Raw genomic sequence first — 16,810 nt, 5'->3', positions numbered from 1 at the left:
GTGTACTTGGTGTTGTTATTCACAACGTGCAGTACGTGTTTTCGTGATCATTCGTCCACGGCTTCTCGAAAATATTCGTCTCCTTTCCAACTTGTTCATATCAATATGAAATGTGATACTGCATGTTGTCTCGTTAAGATCGTAACATTATTAAAATAAAATCGTATTTTCGAAACTCATGCCATGCTCCAGCCTCGACTCCAGGGGCGCGTGCTCGTTCGTTACGATCGCGCAAGGCATGATGGGAAACAACATGGCGCTGCAAGATCGTACCCACGGGGCACGAGGTTGGCCATGCTCGCGCTGCGCCGAATTGATTCTGCTTTTATCCCAGACACCGCATACAAAAACAAATGCAAATGTAACGCACATGCAGGCACCAGACTATTCCTCATTTGCATCAATTTTGCACATGCAATTGTGAGAGAGCTGGTAGTGGTGGGCGCGTACTGCTCGAAACCCTGGGGACGAGGTTGGAGTGGGACCAAGGTCACGTTCAGAATTTCTCATCGGGGGAAATCCCAGCGGTGAGTAATCGTATTCATATGCAAATAGCTTATGAAATGTGTTTATGGCCACTCTGCAGCCAGTGGCACAATGTGCCGTTAACACAGCTGGTACAACTAGCGCGATAAGCCTTCCACACTCGACTATTTATATTCTCCGGTGTAGCGTGAATATCCGACTCAATGAAATATGAACTTGTTGGTAGTTTTGCGCACGCGTTAAGTATGATAATATGCTATTTATAGGATAATATATATGAGAGTGACCTGTCACGTGCGAGGGATTAACCAATAATAGGGAATAATAGGGATTCTCATATGACACGAGTCGTAGGCATGTTCTGCTGTATGTTTATTTCGTTCATGGTATTGAGAGCTCAGGTAGGCTTAAACTTGAGAAAATATTTTAATTACTAGTATCCAAATCCGCAGGACATGTTAAAGAGGTTCTAGCAATCAAAGAAAAAAAATCTTATATTTTTGACAACAACAGTATAATTTTTTTATTGAAAACAAAAACGGTTTAAAGAATTGTACAATGCACAATGTACAAGAAATAAAATTTTCCACAACACTTTCATTTATTCATGGATACCTGTTGTTTGGAAATAAATACAGAGGAAGCCAGCAGACAGAATAATTTGACGGGGTGTTTAGTACCAGTAAGATCTTAAATCCAAGCTTTTTGATAATTGAATTCGGTCGGGTATTGGGCTAGATGCAGTTGATCCTATATGCCTTTAAAACAAACTACATAGTCTCCGCCAAGTCATCAGGCTCTGGTTACTTTGGAAACCTGACATTATTATGTACATCATGGTGACAAACAATTGCTTCAAATTTATTTACATTTGCTCCGCCAGTGCTGTTCGTCACACTTGGTGGGTTTTTTTCCCAAGTTTTTTTTTACCATATACCGCTTAATCTTATATCCCCTTGTGGCAACTCATAGGAAAACCCACCATTTTGAGAAATTCGACCAAAATGTTCTAACTCGTATACTGCATGCATTTTTACCAATGCACGGCTAAATGTACTCTTTGTTCGAAGATATCCTTAGTGGTGCATTGGACTGTGAAGGGATTCACCGACGCGTAGCGGGCGCCCTTAATTAACACACACGGTATAAACAGGCCGCAAAGGCTGCAGACCAGTAAACAGGCCCGAAATTGTCTACGAAAATGGCGGCCAAATCACGATTTGCATGCCCAGAAATTATCCGGTATTAGAGCATTTTTACGTCCGAAAACTTGAAGGTTGTAGTAGAAATAACATGGAAAAAAGTGGAAGCCGTGCAGAGGACTGCGAGCTCGTATTTCTGTGAAATTCGGATGAAATAGGGCCCTAAAATAATGAATGGCTCTATTTTTGCAATGGAGCGTATATGCGTCTTTTTTCAAAATGGCGATGGGCTTCAGGAGTACTTTTAGAGGTGATCACATTGGTTCCTCCCAAAAAAAATTGACAGAAAATGAAAGATGATGAAATAGCTTTAATTTGATGTGTTTCTCAAACACCTTGGAGAGTTGTGAGCATTTTAAATAATTTTTGGAAATGCGCGTATTTATCACTGAGGTCTATGTATGCAGTCTATTTACTGGTCTGCAATCCAAAGCACTTTGCGTGCGGTTCGTCTACTTCGTAAGTCAGGTTCGCGAATGGGAACCGCATGCTGCTGCGCGGTACAAAGGATGTACTGTCTATCGTGAACTACCCAGCTAAGAACGTTTTGCACCCACACTAGGCTAAATTGTAATTCTTGCCTACCCGTATACCTCCTGCTTCTGCGCATGTGCACTACGTTGAAAATGTTTAGCAATTTAATTTGGTACTAAGCACCAATCAGCTGAGTACCAATTACAACAAAAATGACATAAACTGCATAAAGCTTTGGCAGGTATTACATGTTTTACTAGTGAGCAAGTGCGCTTAGCAAACTTCTATGTCTAGCAGCTCCGTCTATCGAGACGGGTAAATATTTATTTTACGTTTACCTCGCGAAAGAGGTAGTAAGAATGACAACGCACTGATTGATCGCAATGAGTTAGCGTTTTGGTTTGAAGATAAATACTTAGTCTGAGTTGTTGGTGAGCTTGCAATAGAAGCTATAACACGGATGCTTCTCCATGGGTACAGCTAGACTGCCACCAATAATCCTCTTTTTTGGAAATGCAATGTACATGCATTGCGCTATAGTGGTCGCATATTATGAATATCCGTCCTAAATCGTTCTTTTGAAGTAGGTATCACGCGCGTCGAGACTGGGCATAAGATAATAAACATAATACATATAGGCGCGCTGGTAGATATTGGTGGCGCCGATGGACAAAACACGACTGTCTAGCGACTTGTCCTCAAGTCTACATGTTTTTTGTTTATAAGATGGAATTTGCGTCAGGGAGATGTAAATTTTATATTGGGATTTGCACTTCGACGACGTATTTTTTAAAGTTCGGTTGTGGTACCCGCATCTATACATCATCAGACTCGAACCGGCCAGCCGAACCGGGAAAGCGCGGTGGTCGAGTGGTAAGACGTCTGCACTAGTAAGCAGGAGGCTATGGGTTGGAGTCCTACCTGAGTAAGCTTTTGATTTTTTTTCTTGCAAGCACTCGGACAGTACTGGGTATACAGTATTTATAAAATACGCTGGTGAAGGGCAAAACCCACAATGTACATTGTTGTTAACATGTGAACTCAGCCGGCGGAATTTAATGGTGAGCTCAGTGTGGTGAGCCGGCGGTACCTAGCTGGGATTGACTTTGCGAACTGAAGGTGGCGCTGGACACATCAGTGTCAAAGGACACAACAGTGGTGTTTATGAGTTTTTTTCTGCATTCAATCTGGAACGTTGAACAATATAGAGAACAATATGATGCCCAATTCCCGAAGATCCCCAATTTACGATTTTGTACAAAACGTATGCGAGGTCTTCCTAAAAAGTACAAACATAAGACGGACAATAGGGGATCCCCTATTGCAGGCATATAGTCACTGTGTGCGTTTGTACTGTGAGGAACGAAGCCGGCACCTGCATGAGCACTCTGTAACAGTACTGGAGTGTAACCTCCGGTGGACTACGCATGCTCGAAGTCCTTCGCTGCATCGATCTGACGCTTAATGTCTTGAGCTAACTTATCCCAATTTACCCTCTCTTGAGTGGCATCGAAGCAAGAGAGGATATCTTGAAGCTCCCGTGGAACTGCATACTTGTCCCTTCGAAGCGGGAAAATGACGTGACCGGCTTTCTTGAGTTTCAGAGCATGATGCATGGGAAACTTGCACTCCGTCTCGAAACCACTTGTAAGGACGAATAAAATGCAAGCACTGCTTTCCATCAAATGCAACTCATTGCTAAGGACGAAGGAACCTGCCAGAGAATTTTCTTGCGTTGTGGACCCCTTTAACTTTCTCATCCCCAACTTGGGAAGCAATTCTTCGTGCACCCACTCTGCGTCATTCGCCGTGTGTATCACAAAGAAGTCAAAATCTTTCAGCGTCGGATCAGAACCTTTTTCTGGTGGTGAATCTGTAATGGCCATGCTTCTTATTCCCTCCACTAGTGATGCGGCAGCCCCATCTGCTGGCTTATCTGGGGTTTGGTTGGATGCCACTTGTGATTCGGTAGCTTGACTTGCTTGTTCATCTGGGTTTTGGTTGGGTGCTTCGAGCCCACTATCTGGTGAGGGGGCCACATCTTTGCCGGCATCAATCAGGCTAGGAGCCTGTTCAGATAGTGCAACCGGAGACAGACTGTCGATGTCCAAGGTCTTGGAATTTCCCTTGTCAGGCTCTCCAACACCGTGATCCTCTTTCTCTGGGTTTTCCCAAGACTCTTTCAGTAACCCACCAGGGCGACGAGGTGGAGCAAAAGGTCCCGGGGGCTCGTTAGAAGTCAACACATACAAAAGACTGTCGTTGTTCTGGATTGTCTCACAGTAGTCGGCGAAGACCTGAAGCTCGTGTTTGTACTCTGCTCTCAATTTACCAAAGCCGTGCTTGAAGAGGGCGCTAGTCCCGTACTTTGCAACTGCCTGCCTCAAGGACTGAGCCATTTCTTTCAAGGGGGAATCATCCTTCGGATCGCTCTGCAGTAGGCACAGATAACTGCGAAACTGTTCATAGAAGTAGCCTGTATACTGCGAAGTGGCTGGCTGCAAATTCAAAGCTTCACCGAACGACTTAATCGACTCGCGATAGTGGCCCAAGTCGAATAAGCAGCGCCCCAGCAAGCGTTTCACTGACATCAACCGGTTACCAGCTTCACAATCTGCAGCCCTTTTCAAGTACTCGAATTCCTTCTCCAGATATTGCCTTTTTGACTCCTTCGGCTCATCTGGGTCACACTGGGCCAACAAGTGACACACTTCCGCGATATTTCGCAAGTCCCACGAAGCATGGCGTATGTCAATTGCCCTCTCCATATCAAATTTGGCGAGTTCTAGCACGCTTCGTTCTGGTTTGGAGTGACGTTCCCTGTCCTCCGTCGCTTTTCGCATCTTCCAATTGTAGAACTTCAGCCGAACTGTTCCTCTCGTACTGAAAGCATAGAAGTTATAGTCGCCTTTGTCTAGTGCAATCGACTTATTCAGCAACCTTAGTGCTTCTTCGGTTTTGTATCGCTTGTGATGATACAGAAAGTTTCCGTAGCGAGCTAAGATCCTCGGATTGTCCGGGTCACACTCGAGTGCTTTCTTCATGCATAGCTCTGGGTCTTCAATGTACTTTGCTAGATATTCCGGCAAATGGTCAGAGCTGCAGTACTTCCTTTCCTGAACCTTGCGGAGAATGTCTGCCAAATGGCGCCAACTTTCGCCTTGGTACTTGGCATCACCGGGATCCTTTTGAGTTATTTCATAGAAGTTTTCTATAGCTTTGTCCATGTAATCTGTGGCTTGAGCTTGGTGTTCACTGTAGCTTAACCTGTCGAAGATCTTATGCGCGTTCTTGGCGATGCAGAATTTCCAAAAGTCCTTCTCCGCCATCTCTACTAGATCCCCACCAAGATCCAGTGCCCTTTGGAAGAGATCATTGGATTCTACGAACCGCTCTCTACCGACGCTGTCATGATCTGTGTGCATATCGCAAGCATAAGCATATGCCTGCTCTGCTAAGCACCTTGCTTTCATCCTAACACCGACTGCCTCCTCCGTAGACTTACTTAGGAACATGTCTAGTTTGCTTTTGTATCGTCTACCTTCTACTGTTCTGTAAAGTTTATCCAACACGTACTGCATGTTTGCTAGAGCGTTGAGGTTATGTTCATCCTTAGAGAGGACATCGCGAAATTTTTCTTCGGCATCCTTGTAGCGTTCGAGCCGGCAATTGAACACACCAATCAGATTGAGGATGGCAAGTTCCTCAGGTCGGCCTTTTCGCGCCTCCAAATCTGCCTCAATGTCGAGCAGCTTCATCTTGAATGCGTCTTTTGTCAATTCCGGTTTGTTGAAAGGCAGATCTAAGTGAAAAAGCCCCGGTGAAATATTCGTTGCCATGGTGACAGTGGAGACGGAATTTAATTTCAGACGGGCAGATCAACTTGATACAGTTACCTGTTGGGAAGAAACAAATGTAAATGTAACCGTGCATGTGCCAGACAGTTACGGAAATGATCCGAACAAACTTCTAGATATGGCGTACTTTTGAAGGATTGATTTTATGGACCCCGTACGCGAACAAGAGAGGACGCTGCTTGGGGTCACCACTCTTACCCCAGTTTCCGGTCCTGCTACAAACTGCATGCATTTCTCCCGTACACTGTTCATGGTTGAAACTATGGTTGAAATAACAGTCACTGTTTCCTGATACCTCCTATGGCAGTTTTATTAAAGTTTACATTATGCCTACATGCGGACGGGTAGCATATAAAGAGTTATATTTCCTGGGGGTATCCAAAGATTTTTCGGACTGTGGCTGGACATAAGGGGTCGATTGCGTCCGGCCTACTCACTCGCGCATCACGACCGGATGATCGTTTCATGGTTATGCTCTTCAACCTCTGACCCGTTTCACAAGGGTGCACTGAACCAATTCAAGCCCCATTGAAAACAGCGTAAAATCAACAAAGTTCAGGGCCAAATAACATGCAAGCCGACATCACTGGGGTTTTCTCAAACAAATATTTCATTATTGTCTTGTACTTCATCTTTTCATTTCTTTTCAATTTTGGGTAGACTAGCCGATTACATTTTTAAATATTCACACCAAAACAAATTCACCTCCCGAAAAGTGATAATTCCCAAGCCTGCATGTAGCCGTTTTACAAGTGGCATCCTTCCACTTTCTCAGGCAAATAAGACCCATTTTTCAACCGTAATTTTATCAAGCCTGCCCTCATATGGAAGCCCAAAAACCAGGGAGTTGATCCTTGGCTACATTTACACAATTCCACCGTTTTTAAAGCCAAACGGTCTCCGTTTTCAAAAGAAATTGCGGGGGTACTATTTATGCTAATGACTCGCGTAGAAATTCTCACTTGAATTAGTTCACTGCACCCACAACATTTTGTGAAGGAAAGGCCGGTGTGTCGAAAGTTTTGTGGGTAACATGCCACAAACAATACGCGTACATTGTTGTGCACAAACGGAAGTGCTGCCCCCGTTTCACTGGCTACACAATACCGGTAAGTTTCCAATGAGAATTCAATTAAGAGTTGAGCAGCGCCCACGTACTGGATAGGGAGGTGGGACGGGCTACATTTTATTGATCCATTTTGAACTGTGAGGGGTACATCTTTTTGAGAAAAAAATCTACAGTACAATCCAACAATCTTGTCATTGTGTCCGAACAATCATTTAGACTATAGTAAATTTTAAACACAAAATGGAGGGAACAAAACTAGAGTGCAGAGTGTAGTAATTGTTTTTATGCATTTTCCCCCATAGCAGGGAGAAGATTATCTATCATTTTTTTAACAGAAGACAAATATAAAAATATCCAGTTGTACTTTCCACCTGCTGCATTTCATTTATAATTTGCAGTAAAACTTTAAATTGCATTTGGTGTCACATATTGACGCGATAATATGAAATAAATCAAACTGTTTCTCATCACCCCCCCCCCCCCTGAAAAAACACCCCAATCTAATCGTTGATGGCTGGTACGAGCTGGCTGAGTACTGAACACTGATTTTTATAGTCCGGTGCACATGAACAGCGTATTTTGCTTTACCAATTCCAACATCCAGGCTTGGGTCACGGGACAGGATGGTGATTATGGTGGGGGTTCGTAAGGATATGATGGGGGTTGATGATACAGCCCTGACGTTGATAATTGTACTGGGTCCAGGGTGGGGGCGAGATGGTGAGGTTGATGGTGATTATTATGGTGGTCTGGTTGTAATAGATGACAAGAGGTGATGTGTTAGTGAGGGGATGATCCTCATAATAATGATGATGATGATGATGGAGGTGATGGTGATTTTTATCCCGTATGGGCCCACGAATGGTCATCATGTCAAAGATATATTGGTGATGTGTTAATGATGGTCCTGATAGTGATGATGATGGTGGAGATGATTATCATTTTTATCACCTAATGGGCCCATGAGTGTGGTCATACTGTCAAAGAAAATATGGTGGCGATGAAATGATCCTGATGGGGATGGGGATGATCCTGATAGTGATGATGATGGTGGTGGTGGTGATGATGATTTTTTTTTATCCATGTGTGGCCCCCAGGCTATTGTGAGGTTGTCAAAGATGATTATGGAGATGATGTTATTGGGATGACCCTGATGATGATGACGGTGGTAGTTGGGACGATGGTGATTTGTATCCGTCTATGGGTCCATGAGTGTTGTCAAAGACGATTATGGTGGTGATGCGAGGGTGATGATCATTATAGTGATGACGGTGGTAGTTGTGGTGATGTTGGTGATGATGATTTTTATCCTTGTATGGGCCAAGGGTGTGGTCATGTTCAAGATGATATGGTGATGATGTGTCAGTAATGATCATGATAGTGTGGTGGTGGTGGTGGTGGTGGTTATAGTGATTGTTATCCCGTATGGGGTCATATTATATGTGGTCATGTTGTCAAAGATGATCATGGTGGTGATGGGATGGTGATGATCACGACAGTGTTAGTGGTGATCATGGTGAGATGACATAATGGTGATGGTGGTGATATTTGGGCTTATAAACATCAAGACACCAATCATTTCAAATCCAAAGGTATGACAAAACAGTTCCCTTCCCCATGCCAGCAAAATAATAAAGAGCCTGCAATTATTTCCATTGACGAATCATCACTGTTTATAGAGAACCTGGGGCGGGGGTACGTGTGTTTGGGCACATGATGTTAAGCCAAACATGCCGTAAAAGCTAACGTACGTACCTGGCAGTTTCCCAAATATTAGCTACGGGAACTAGCACGATATCCTTTGTCGTCGTTATGGCGTACACTGCACATTTGAAAACGACATCCACAAAATACAGTAAATTTCGGTAGAACCTCATCAATCCGGACGAGGGACTGACTTCGGCACGGAGCCCCCTCCCCACCGACAGTACAAAACCCTGCCCGAAATTTAAAGAAATCCTTCCTCAGCCATAAACTAATCAACGACTTCGGTAAGAGCATTGGGTGGGGCACCATCCACAGTACGACTGCAAACTGTTGACATACATGTTTCCCAACTGCGCATGTTTAATTTAGAAACGCCATAGATGTTAAAGGTCACAGGTTTTACGGTGTCCTTTTAATTTCACACATTTAAACGCCAAGATCAAGAGAGAGCAGAAGAGAAAAATACATTTCAAAATGGCTAATGCTTTTGGTAATGCCATCAGGAATTTTTATCAGGTTGTGTCATCAGGAAATTTAACCAGGTTGTCCCCAACAAGAGAATATTCGTAAAGTGTGTGGACGGCTGGGAAAAGTCTATCATTTTGTTCGAGCTCTTCAAAACATCCGGTACATGCTGATAATTTTCTGTACCGAATAATGTGAGAATGCGCAAAGGATTGTGCAGTGACGTGCGCGCGAATGTGCAATCGTGCAACCAGCAGGGTGACCGTAAGGTCATGGCCAAATTCTGCTAAATGCACATCAAAATCTGTCAGATTTATTAAAAATCTGCCAAATTCCCCAAAATTACTCGAAATAAACACTCAAAATCACATGCAGATGTTGTAGTTATACTGCCTTAATTAAGGCTCAAATTACAAATATTAACAATCTATAGTCATAAAGATGTTATGAAATTGCGTGAATTTCAGGCAAAAAACAGTTGCGTCACGCTGAAGTCCGGTTCCCAGTGAGCCTCAGCACCTAGACCAGCCAACCTGTCCCATTATGCAGGGGTTTGTTTGAAAAGATTGAAGCTTTTTAAAACAAATGTACCATTTTTTTCACATTTTCTGTTTTTCTGTCAAATAACCATTTTTGCAAAATTCTGCCAGAAATCAGCCAAAAAAATCCATTCTGTCAAATTTCTGTCAAACTCATTTTTTTACAAAAAATCTGTCAAAGTTAGCCGAAAATCGGCTAAAACGGTCACTATGGCAACCAGCGTTGGTAACCTTGTGACAAGACGTATAGCAGGTTGGTATCCAATCACATATCCTAATCTGGTGAAAAAATCATCCCATATACTGCGTGATTTCGGTTCATGGCCGCGGAGTACGAGTACGAGGAAGTTCAGGTTTAGAATTTCTCATCTGTGGGAAATCCCAGCGGTGAGTAATCGTATTCATATGCAAATAGCTTTTTATGAAATGTGGGGCTGCAGCGGGGTCCGTGTACATGTACACGTATACACTGGCATATCAACAAACGCGATGCCTCTCGACTGTTTCTAATCTCCGCTTGTATGCATCCTACCGCTGCTGCAGTTTTGATCTTGTTATGATGATATTGAGAGCTCAGGTAGGCTTAAACTTGAGAATTTTAAAAAATAACTTTGATATCCACATCGGCAAAACATGTTAAAGAGGTTCTCAATAATTAAAAATTCATATTTTAATATGATAGGAGCACGCCATTTGGTTTGTGTAAACTATTTAGCATTTTACCAAAATTTACCAAACTCAAACAGCGCCTTCCTATTTTGTTCGCCATCATCTGAAAAGGCTATAATGGTTCCCCGTAAACGGTTGCAGTGTGGAAATTAATTTGAGACAATTTGGGGTATTTTTTAAAACTTGATTTGGGCATTTTATACAATAATCAGTACACAATCAGTCGGTGTATTTCCTATTAAGCTTGCCTCGTTGTGCGTTTTTATTCCAATTTATAGACTAAAACAAACCAAGAATGAGCAGGTATTTGTGTTCACATTTTGTTTTAAATTATAATTAAAACAATTCATATATATTATTTTCAGGAGACCTACATTTTCCGTCAGGCCATTTTAGACAACCAGTAGACAGTATACTTCTCTTCAACCAGAATATTATTTTACTTCAACCATAACTTTTAAAAGTAAGTCAATTAATGTTTGTGTTTTGAATTTCTGCCTATTACTTTATTAATTTTGTATGATTTATGTATGTATTGCCCTTCTGTTTTAATATCAAATTAGCATTCGAAAGGCGTACATTATCTGTTATCTTCTCATTTCTTCCTCAAACTTGCACTCATTTCAAGAAATTGCGAAACCTGACTGCTTTGATATGGCCTATGTTCGTTGACTTCTAGCGCCATAAATGTGGCCAATTTACTGGACTACCTCCGTAAATAAAGGCCACACTTCCACCATGTACAAAAACATGTCGAACTTTGTCAAATTTTGATTTTCACATATAGGCTTAGTTTGTAGTTTATTTTTGCTTTAGAAGCATACTCACCCTCTTTGTAGGCTAATCAGAATGTGCTGCCTTTTTTCACGTCTATTTTTCGTGAAATTTCCAGATTCGTCTGCACACGTTTCCGTATCAAAGTTTCAAATTTCACGAAAAAGGCAGCACTTTCTGATTAGCCTATAAATAGGGTGAGTATGCTTCTAAAGCAAAAAACCCTACAAACTAAGCCTAAATGTGAAAATCAAAATTTGACAAAGTTTGATATGTATTTGTACATGGTGGAAGTATGGCCATTATTTACGGAGGTAGTCCAGTAAATTGGCCACATTTGTTGGGCTAGTTGACTAATTCCAGGTTTCGAAGATCACATCGCAGTTCCACCTATAATAACTTGTGTATTATTCATATCCAATCACGTATCAAGATTGTCACCAAAAATGGTTTGGAAAAAAGACACTGACAAAATAGGAGACCACCAACACAGGCCTGGATAGCTCAGTATAGAGCCCCGGAACGGCAATCCGGAGGTCGCAGGTTCAAACCCCACTCCAGGCAGTTTTTTTATTCAACTATAAAACAAGACTGTCACCGAGTTAATATGTTAAAAACATCGTCTGGAAGCACCAGTATAATGTTATGACATTGTGTACTCAAAGTGTGTTAAAAACGCAGTGCTTTCCTAACCGGTCGAGATGAGGCCTTATCCTAGCAATTACTTAAGGTCTTATCAATATTGTGGTAATTTAAAAGAACGAAATCACAAACTTTACGAAGACATTTTGTAAAAAAAAATTTTTAGGTGGCGGAGTCTATCATACGTTGATTTCTAGCTTTTCTTGGATTTATTTTTCTACCACAGGTTTAATTTCGGAGACATGGCTGACGCAGCAGTTGGTGATGAACGGATAGAAGAAGGTGAAAGAGATGTCGTGCCAGGACATTTCTTTCTGCCATTGCCATTCAATGAACCCAATGTCGACAACAATCTACTGAAGACGAAACTTACTGAGCTAGAGCACGACCTAAAGGTAAGGCTCGGTCGTCTGGAAGAATTGGCCATTCTCAACGTCATGGGGGCGCTGTCGTTCATCATCAAAGATTACGAGAGTGCCCTGGGTCGTTTTGAAGACGTGCTGTCCAAGGATTGCAACAACCTGAATGCCCTAGCAAATCAGAAGGATGTTTTGGAGAAGCTCGTCCGAAGGGCAGATGCAGAGCTCCACCAAGCCACACTCGACAGCTTGTTGCAAGTTGGTGATGCTATGTCGCCAGACGAGATCAAACAGCGTCGCTGCCGAAAGGCGCGTTGCCTGGCTGAGCAAGCGTATGCCTATGCATGTGACATCCACGTCGATAGGCCTGGGGAGACCAGGTACCTCCAAGCAAATCACCTGTACGATGATGCGTTCCAACTCGGCGGAGATCTGGTGGATCCATTGGAGAGAGATAACTGGAAGTTCTGCAAGGCCAAAAATGCTCACAAAATTGTCAAGTTCTTGACCTACAAAGGAGAGTTCACTGAAGCTGCGTCCAACTTTAAGATTGCAGAGAATTTGTTCTTCGAAGTTACCCAAAGCACTCCAGGTGACGCCGAATTCAAATGGGAGAGCTGGCGCAACTTGGCCGACCTCATACGGGGTACCAAAAAGAAAAGAGAATTTAAGAATTACACATTCCGTCCTGAATTGAATGTATACCGAGATGATCCGGAAGAATGCATGAAGAAAGCAGCAGAAATTGCCCCCGAGAATCCCAAGATGTGGGCCCGCTATGCCAATTTTGTTCACTCCCTAAAGAAGAAAGATTGCACCAAAAGAGCAATGGAATTGCTCCAGCGATCTATTGATTTGGACAGCACTGAAAATAACTTCTATGCATTTTCGACGAGGGGAAGAATAAACTTGCACAATTACAAATTTTGCTTGGGAGAGTTTGAGAGGGGCAATCCACGTTACAGGTATTCTCCAGGTGTGAAAAGTTTGGAGGAAGCCAAGACAGACTTTGAAAAGGCTCTTGGTATGAGGGACACACCTTGGGATTATTCCTACTTGGGTGAGACTTATCATCTCCTTGCCAAACATTCCAAGAGCCAGAACGAGAAAGATACGGTGATTCGACAGTACTTAGAAAAAGCACTGCTCTACTTCAGAAAAGCAGCCGATTGTGAAGACGGGGAGACACGAACCATGGTACATCTGTTGCAGGGACTTTGTCTCTTTGACATGGGAGAATACCTCGCCGCGATCGAATACTTCAAGAAGGCGATCCATTGCGAACCCGAAAGAACCATATTCTCCGGTAACTTTGCCGAGCTTCTGAAAGGGTACCTCCAATTGTTACGTCAACCTCCGGCCAGTGGAGACGGACCTCAAATGGAAGAGGTTGTGGGGGACTTGAAAAAAGCTCAGATTAAATATGGCCGGGGCAGTCTGGAAAAACACACCATAAGCAAGTTGGGATCCGAGTACGGGAAGGAAATCCGTACAATCGCGGAATACTGCAGAGGACGTCCGGAGCATGCAGAGCTGGTCCCCTTGCTGACATCCATGGCCGAGAAACTACCGTTCTCGTTGCCGGTCATCACCGGTGGTTCTCTGGAGGAACCATGGAGAGCATCATTGGAACACAGCGTTCACCGTCCCAAGGGTGCTGTTTCTGAGGCCGTGGTTGATGGCGCATCGGCAAGTTCCACTGACTGAGTTCACAGAAGATAAGTATGCCAGACTGCAGTGACATGTCGACTCCATCCTAAGTCCCCAGAAATTATCACAAGTCCATCGCAAGTCCTACAATTTCAAGTCACATGTCAAGTCACAAGTCCCACACTACAAAAGTCCATCAAAAGACCTGTAGTTTAAAGTCAAGTCACAAGTTTCCACAAGTCATCACAAGTCTCCACAAGTCATCACAACTCCTACATTCACAAGTTAAGTCACAAGCTATTAAATTGAACTTTGACCAAAAAAAACCTATTCCTTTGTTTTTCTTCATCCCCCATTACATGGAGGATTTGACTGTATTTTTCTGGTTTATGTTTGACCGGACTTGTGAAGGACTCGACTATAGCACATGCCAGACAGGCAGAAAGCGAACCAGGACAAAATCGCCCAAATACACGATGAATTGAGATTGATTGAATCGAAATCCTGTTCAAATTAATAACTAAGTAGCTTGTGGTATCGAGACAGTTAACTGTGGAAATTGTCAGGATCCGGGCAACTGAAGTGAATATGCCTACGGTTGGTCCATGGATGAGACTCGGGTAGCATCATATACAAACATCATTCATATCTTGTCATTTTCATACGTACAACTCAATACCAAATTTATTTCAGCCATGGCTTATATTTTACCTTTACTTTGTACATGTATATCCTTGTACAAACAAAATTTACAATTGATTTACAATTTTATTTAGGTTTAAGACCATTTAATTCAGACTGAAAGTTTTGATGAATTATTTTAGCTCGTACTATTTTAAATGCATTTATTTTGCCTCTATTTGTTGCGTAGCAACGAGTATACTGTAGTTGGTGTACTTTAGAGTATATGGTATTTACACGCATGTCATCTAAAAAGTGAGTTCTTTTCCAATGAAAATTTTATTTACACACATTTATGTGGGATTACTTTCTAGCATTGCTTGGTTAAATTATCATGGATCGTTTGATACTGATTTAATGACAAATTCAATTTAGTTTATTTAACTACAAATAGCTATGTTTGCTATACCTCTGTCTTGAATGCTGTATTTTCATTGGCCTAGAACGATCACGTGTTAAGTGTTTAAATAGTCATATCACACTCCCTGTGGGATTGGGTGTACGTGTTTGTACGTACGGTGTGAAACGCTTGTATCGTTGGTACCCACGTTATTTTCACCATGTTTTAACACATGAGTGGGAGCAGCGAATTAGCAGACGATCAGCTGTTTCGAGCACACGACACTGCATGTGACTTGACGTTCGATTATCGTGATTGTTGTGTTTAATACTGGTGGTTTTTTTTCGTGATTTTACATCAAAATCTAAGAAAATCAAGACAAAGGTATAAAAGAACAATTTTACTGCTGTGATTTGATTTCGGATGTGACGTACGTTTTAAACACCCTCGGGGCGCATAGCACATCATCCCACATCACAGCAGTCAAATTTTAAGTGTATTTTAACGCGCATGGATATATAAACTAGTCTACCGCGTTATTTGGTTTCGCGGGATCTTGTCCTTTTTTCCCATTGCTGAATCTGTCTGATTTGGAGCACACAATTGGGTCAGGAAATACGTCAGAAAACCTGAGTTCTGAGACTCCAGCCTGGTCCAGTGTGACCGTTGGGTATGTCTGCCCACTCCTTGTCGTCCCGGTTAGTACTGGGTAGGGTTTTAGATTGCTTGATATATAAGTTGATAGTATCATTGTGACGGTATTTGGCATTTTTCGACGCTATTGTTTTGTAAATTTTCGACACTAAAATTATGTACGTATATGGTATGCGCGCCTATCAAGATGTATGATCACTGAGCTTTAACAGGTTACTTGTTGGGCACCCTACTAAAGATTTTTAATAAAATACACAAAAATAAAATACACAAAAAGCAAGTGATTTACCATACATTGTACACCTTGTAATATAAAAAATATAACTATAACTTGTACTTTTTTTTTTTAAATCTCACAAGCTTGTAGAGAGGATAGCCTGGCAAAGAGCTGGTATTTAATGTTACAGCCAAGCAAATGGTCTATGGTACACACAATTTTAGATTAAATGAGAGAGGACATAGGACAGATAGCATTTTTACCAGACAATATATCTATTATAATATAATCTTGAGGCAGAAGGTGTAAGAAAGTTTGTTTGAATACATGTGTATGGAAGAATTAAAGGGCCGATGCTTGTGTTATTCGAACTACATGTATAATTCCATTGCAATGTAAATTTCATTTTGTTTGTTCAGATGATATAGATTTATATATGAATTTACTGTAATTATGTTATTTGCGGTGGAAACCTACCAAATCAAACTCACTTATAGAAATTGTCGTTTGTTAGTTTAAACGCGAGCTTAACAACTCCGAATTTGGAGACTTATCTGTATATTTCAGGTATTTCATTAAATGATTTAAGCAATGACATAATCTAAGGCCTCTGATAACTGATGATTGTGTAGTTAACACTATCGCACGTTTAAAACGCGTTTAAAACGAGATTGCATATACAGTGTAGTGATGTTTTCTTTTGCTTTGACCATGGTCAAGAGGAATGAACATTTTGTTTTTGCATTTTGCAGTGCTGTAGAGTTTCCTCCACATCTTTGTCATAAGTTTTTCTTTCAGTTGTGCCATTTCAGTGACTCGAAAGGAGCTAAAAATAGAAGTTTCTCCGAGGTCACAGTTAAAACAATTCTTGGTTTTAATAGTAACACAAAAATGTCTTTAGCGAAATAAAAAAAGGGTGTGTTTTAAAAAAGTGTTTTAGGCGGCCAAAACTTTAATGGGTCTGATGCAATTGTCAGACTTGTTTACTATGTGGGAGCGACCACCGTTTATTAATAAATGCCTCA

The 16,810-nt window shown here is 41.9% G+C and overlaps 2 protein-coding genes across 2 annotated transcripts; one reads left to right on the top strand and one right to left on the bottom strand.

Annotated features, from left to right (window-relative positions):
• Nucleotides 1-2,976: 2,976 nt before the first annotated feature.
• On the bottom strand, nucleotides 2,977-6,223 carry LOC119742383 (tetratricopeptide repeat protein 22-like). Its single transcript, XM_038218282.1, has 2 exons — nucleotides 4,183-6,223; nucleotides 2,977-4,089 (listed from the first exon to the last, which is right to left on the bottom strand). Exons 1-2 carry the CDS (start codon nucleotides 5,999-6,001, stop codon nucleotides 3,584-3,586), a joined length of 2,325 nt encoding a protein of 774 aa, XP_038074210.1. The 5' UTR covers nucleotides 6,002-6,223; the 3' UTR covers nucleotides 2,977-3,583.
• Nucleotides 6,224-12,126: 5,903 nt separating this feature from the next.
• On the top strand, nucleotides 12,127-13,950 carry LOC119743309 (tetratricopeptide repeat protein 22-like). Its single transcript, XM_038219714.1, has one exon. The coding sequence runs from the start codon at nucleotides 12,127-12,129 to the stop codon at nucleotides 13,948-13,950; it is 1,824 nt and encodes a 607-aa protein (XP_038075642.1).
• Nucleotides 13,951-16,810: the final 2,860 nt, after the last annotated feature.

The sequence above is a fragment of the Patiria miniata genome, unplaced genomic scaffold, assembly GCF_015706575.1.
Source record: "Patiria miniata isolate m_02_andy unplaced genomic scaffold, ASM1570657v1 HiC_scaffold_6, whole genome shotgun sequence".
NCBI classification, from domain to species: domain Eukaryota; kingdom Metazoa; phylum Echinodermata; class Asteroidea; order Valvatida; family Asterinidae; genus Patiria; species Patiria miniata.
This window is presented reverse-complemented; position numbering and strand designations above follow the sequence as displayed.

Excerpts from the sequence above, each read along its gene's own strand:
- LOC119742383 (XM_038218282.1), bottom strand. The coding sequence starts at position 6,001 with ATGGCAACGAATATTTCACCGGGGCTTTTTCACTTAGATCTGCCTTTC. Across the intron at positions 4,090-4,182 it reads TGTGGCCCCCTCACCAGATA|CAGATGGGGCTGCCGCATCA; the intron begins GTGGGCTCGAAG and ends CAGATAAGCCAG.
- LOC119743309 (XM_038219714.1), top strand. The coding sequence starts at position 12,127 with ATGGCTGACGCAGCAGTTGGTGATGAACGGATAGAAGAAGGTGAAAGA.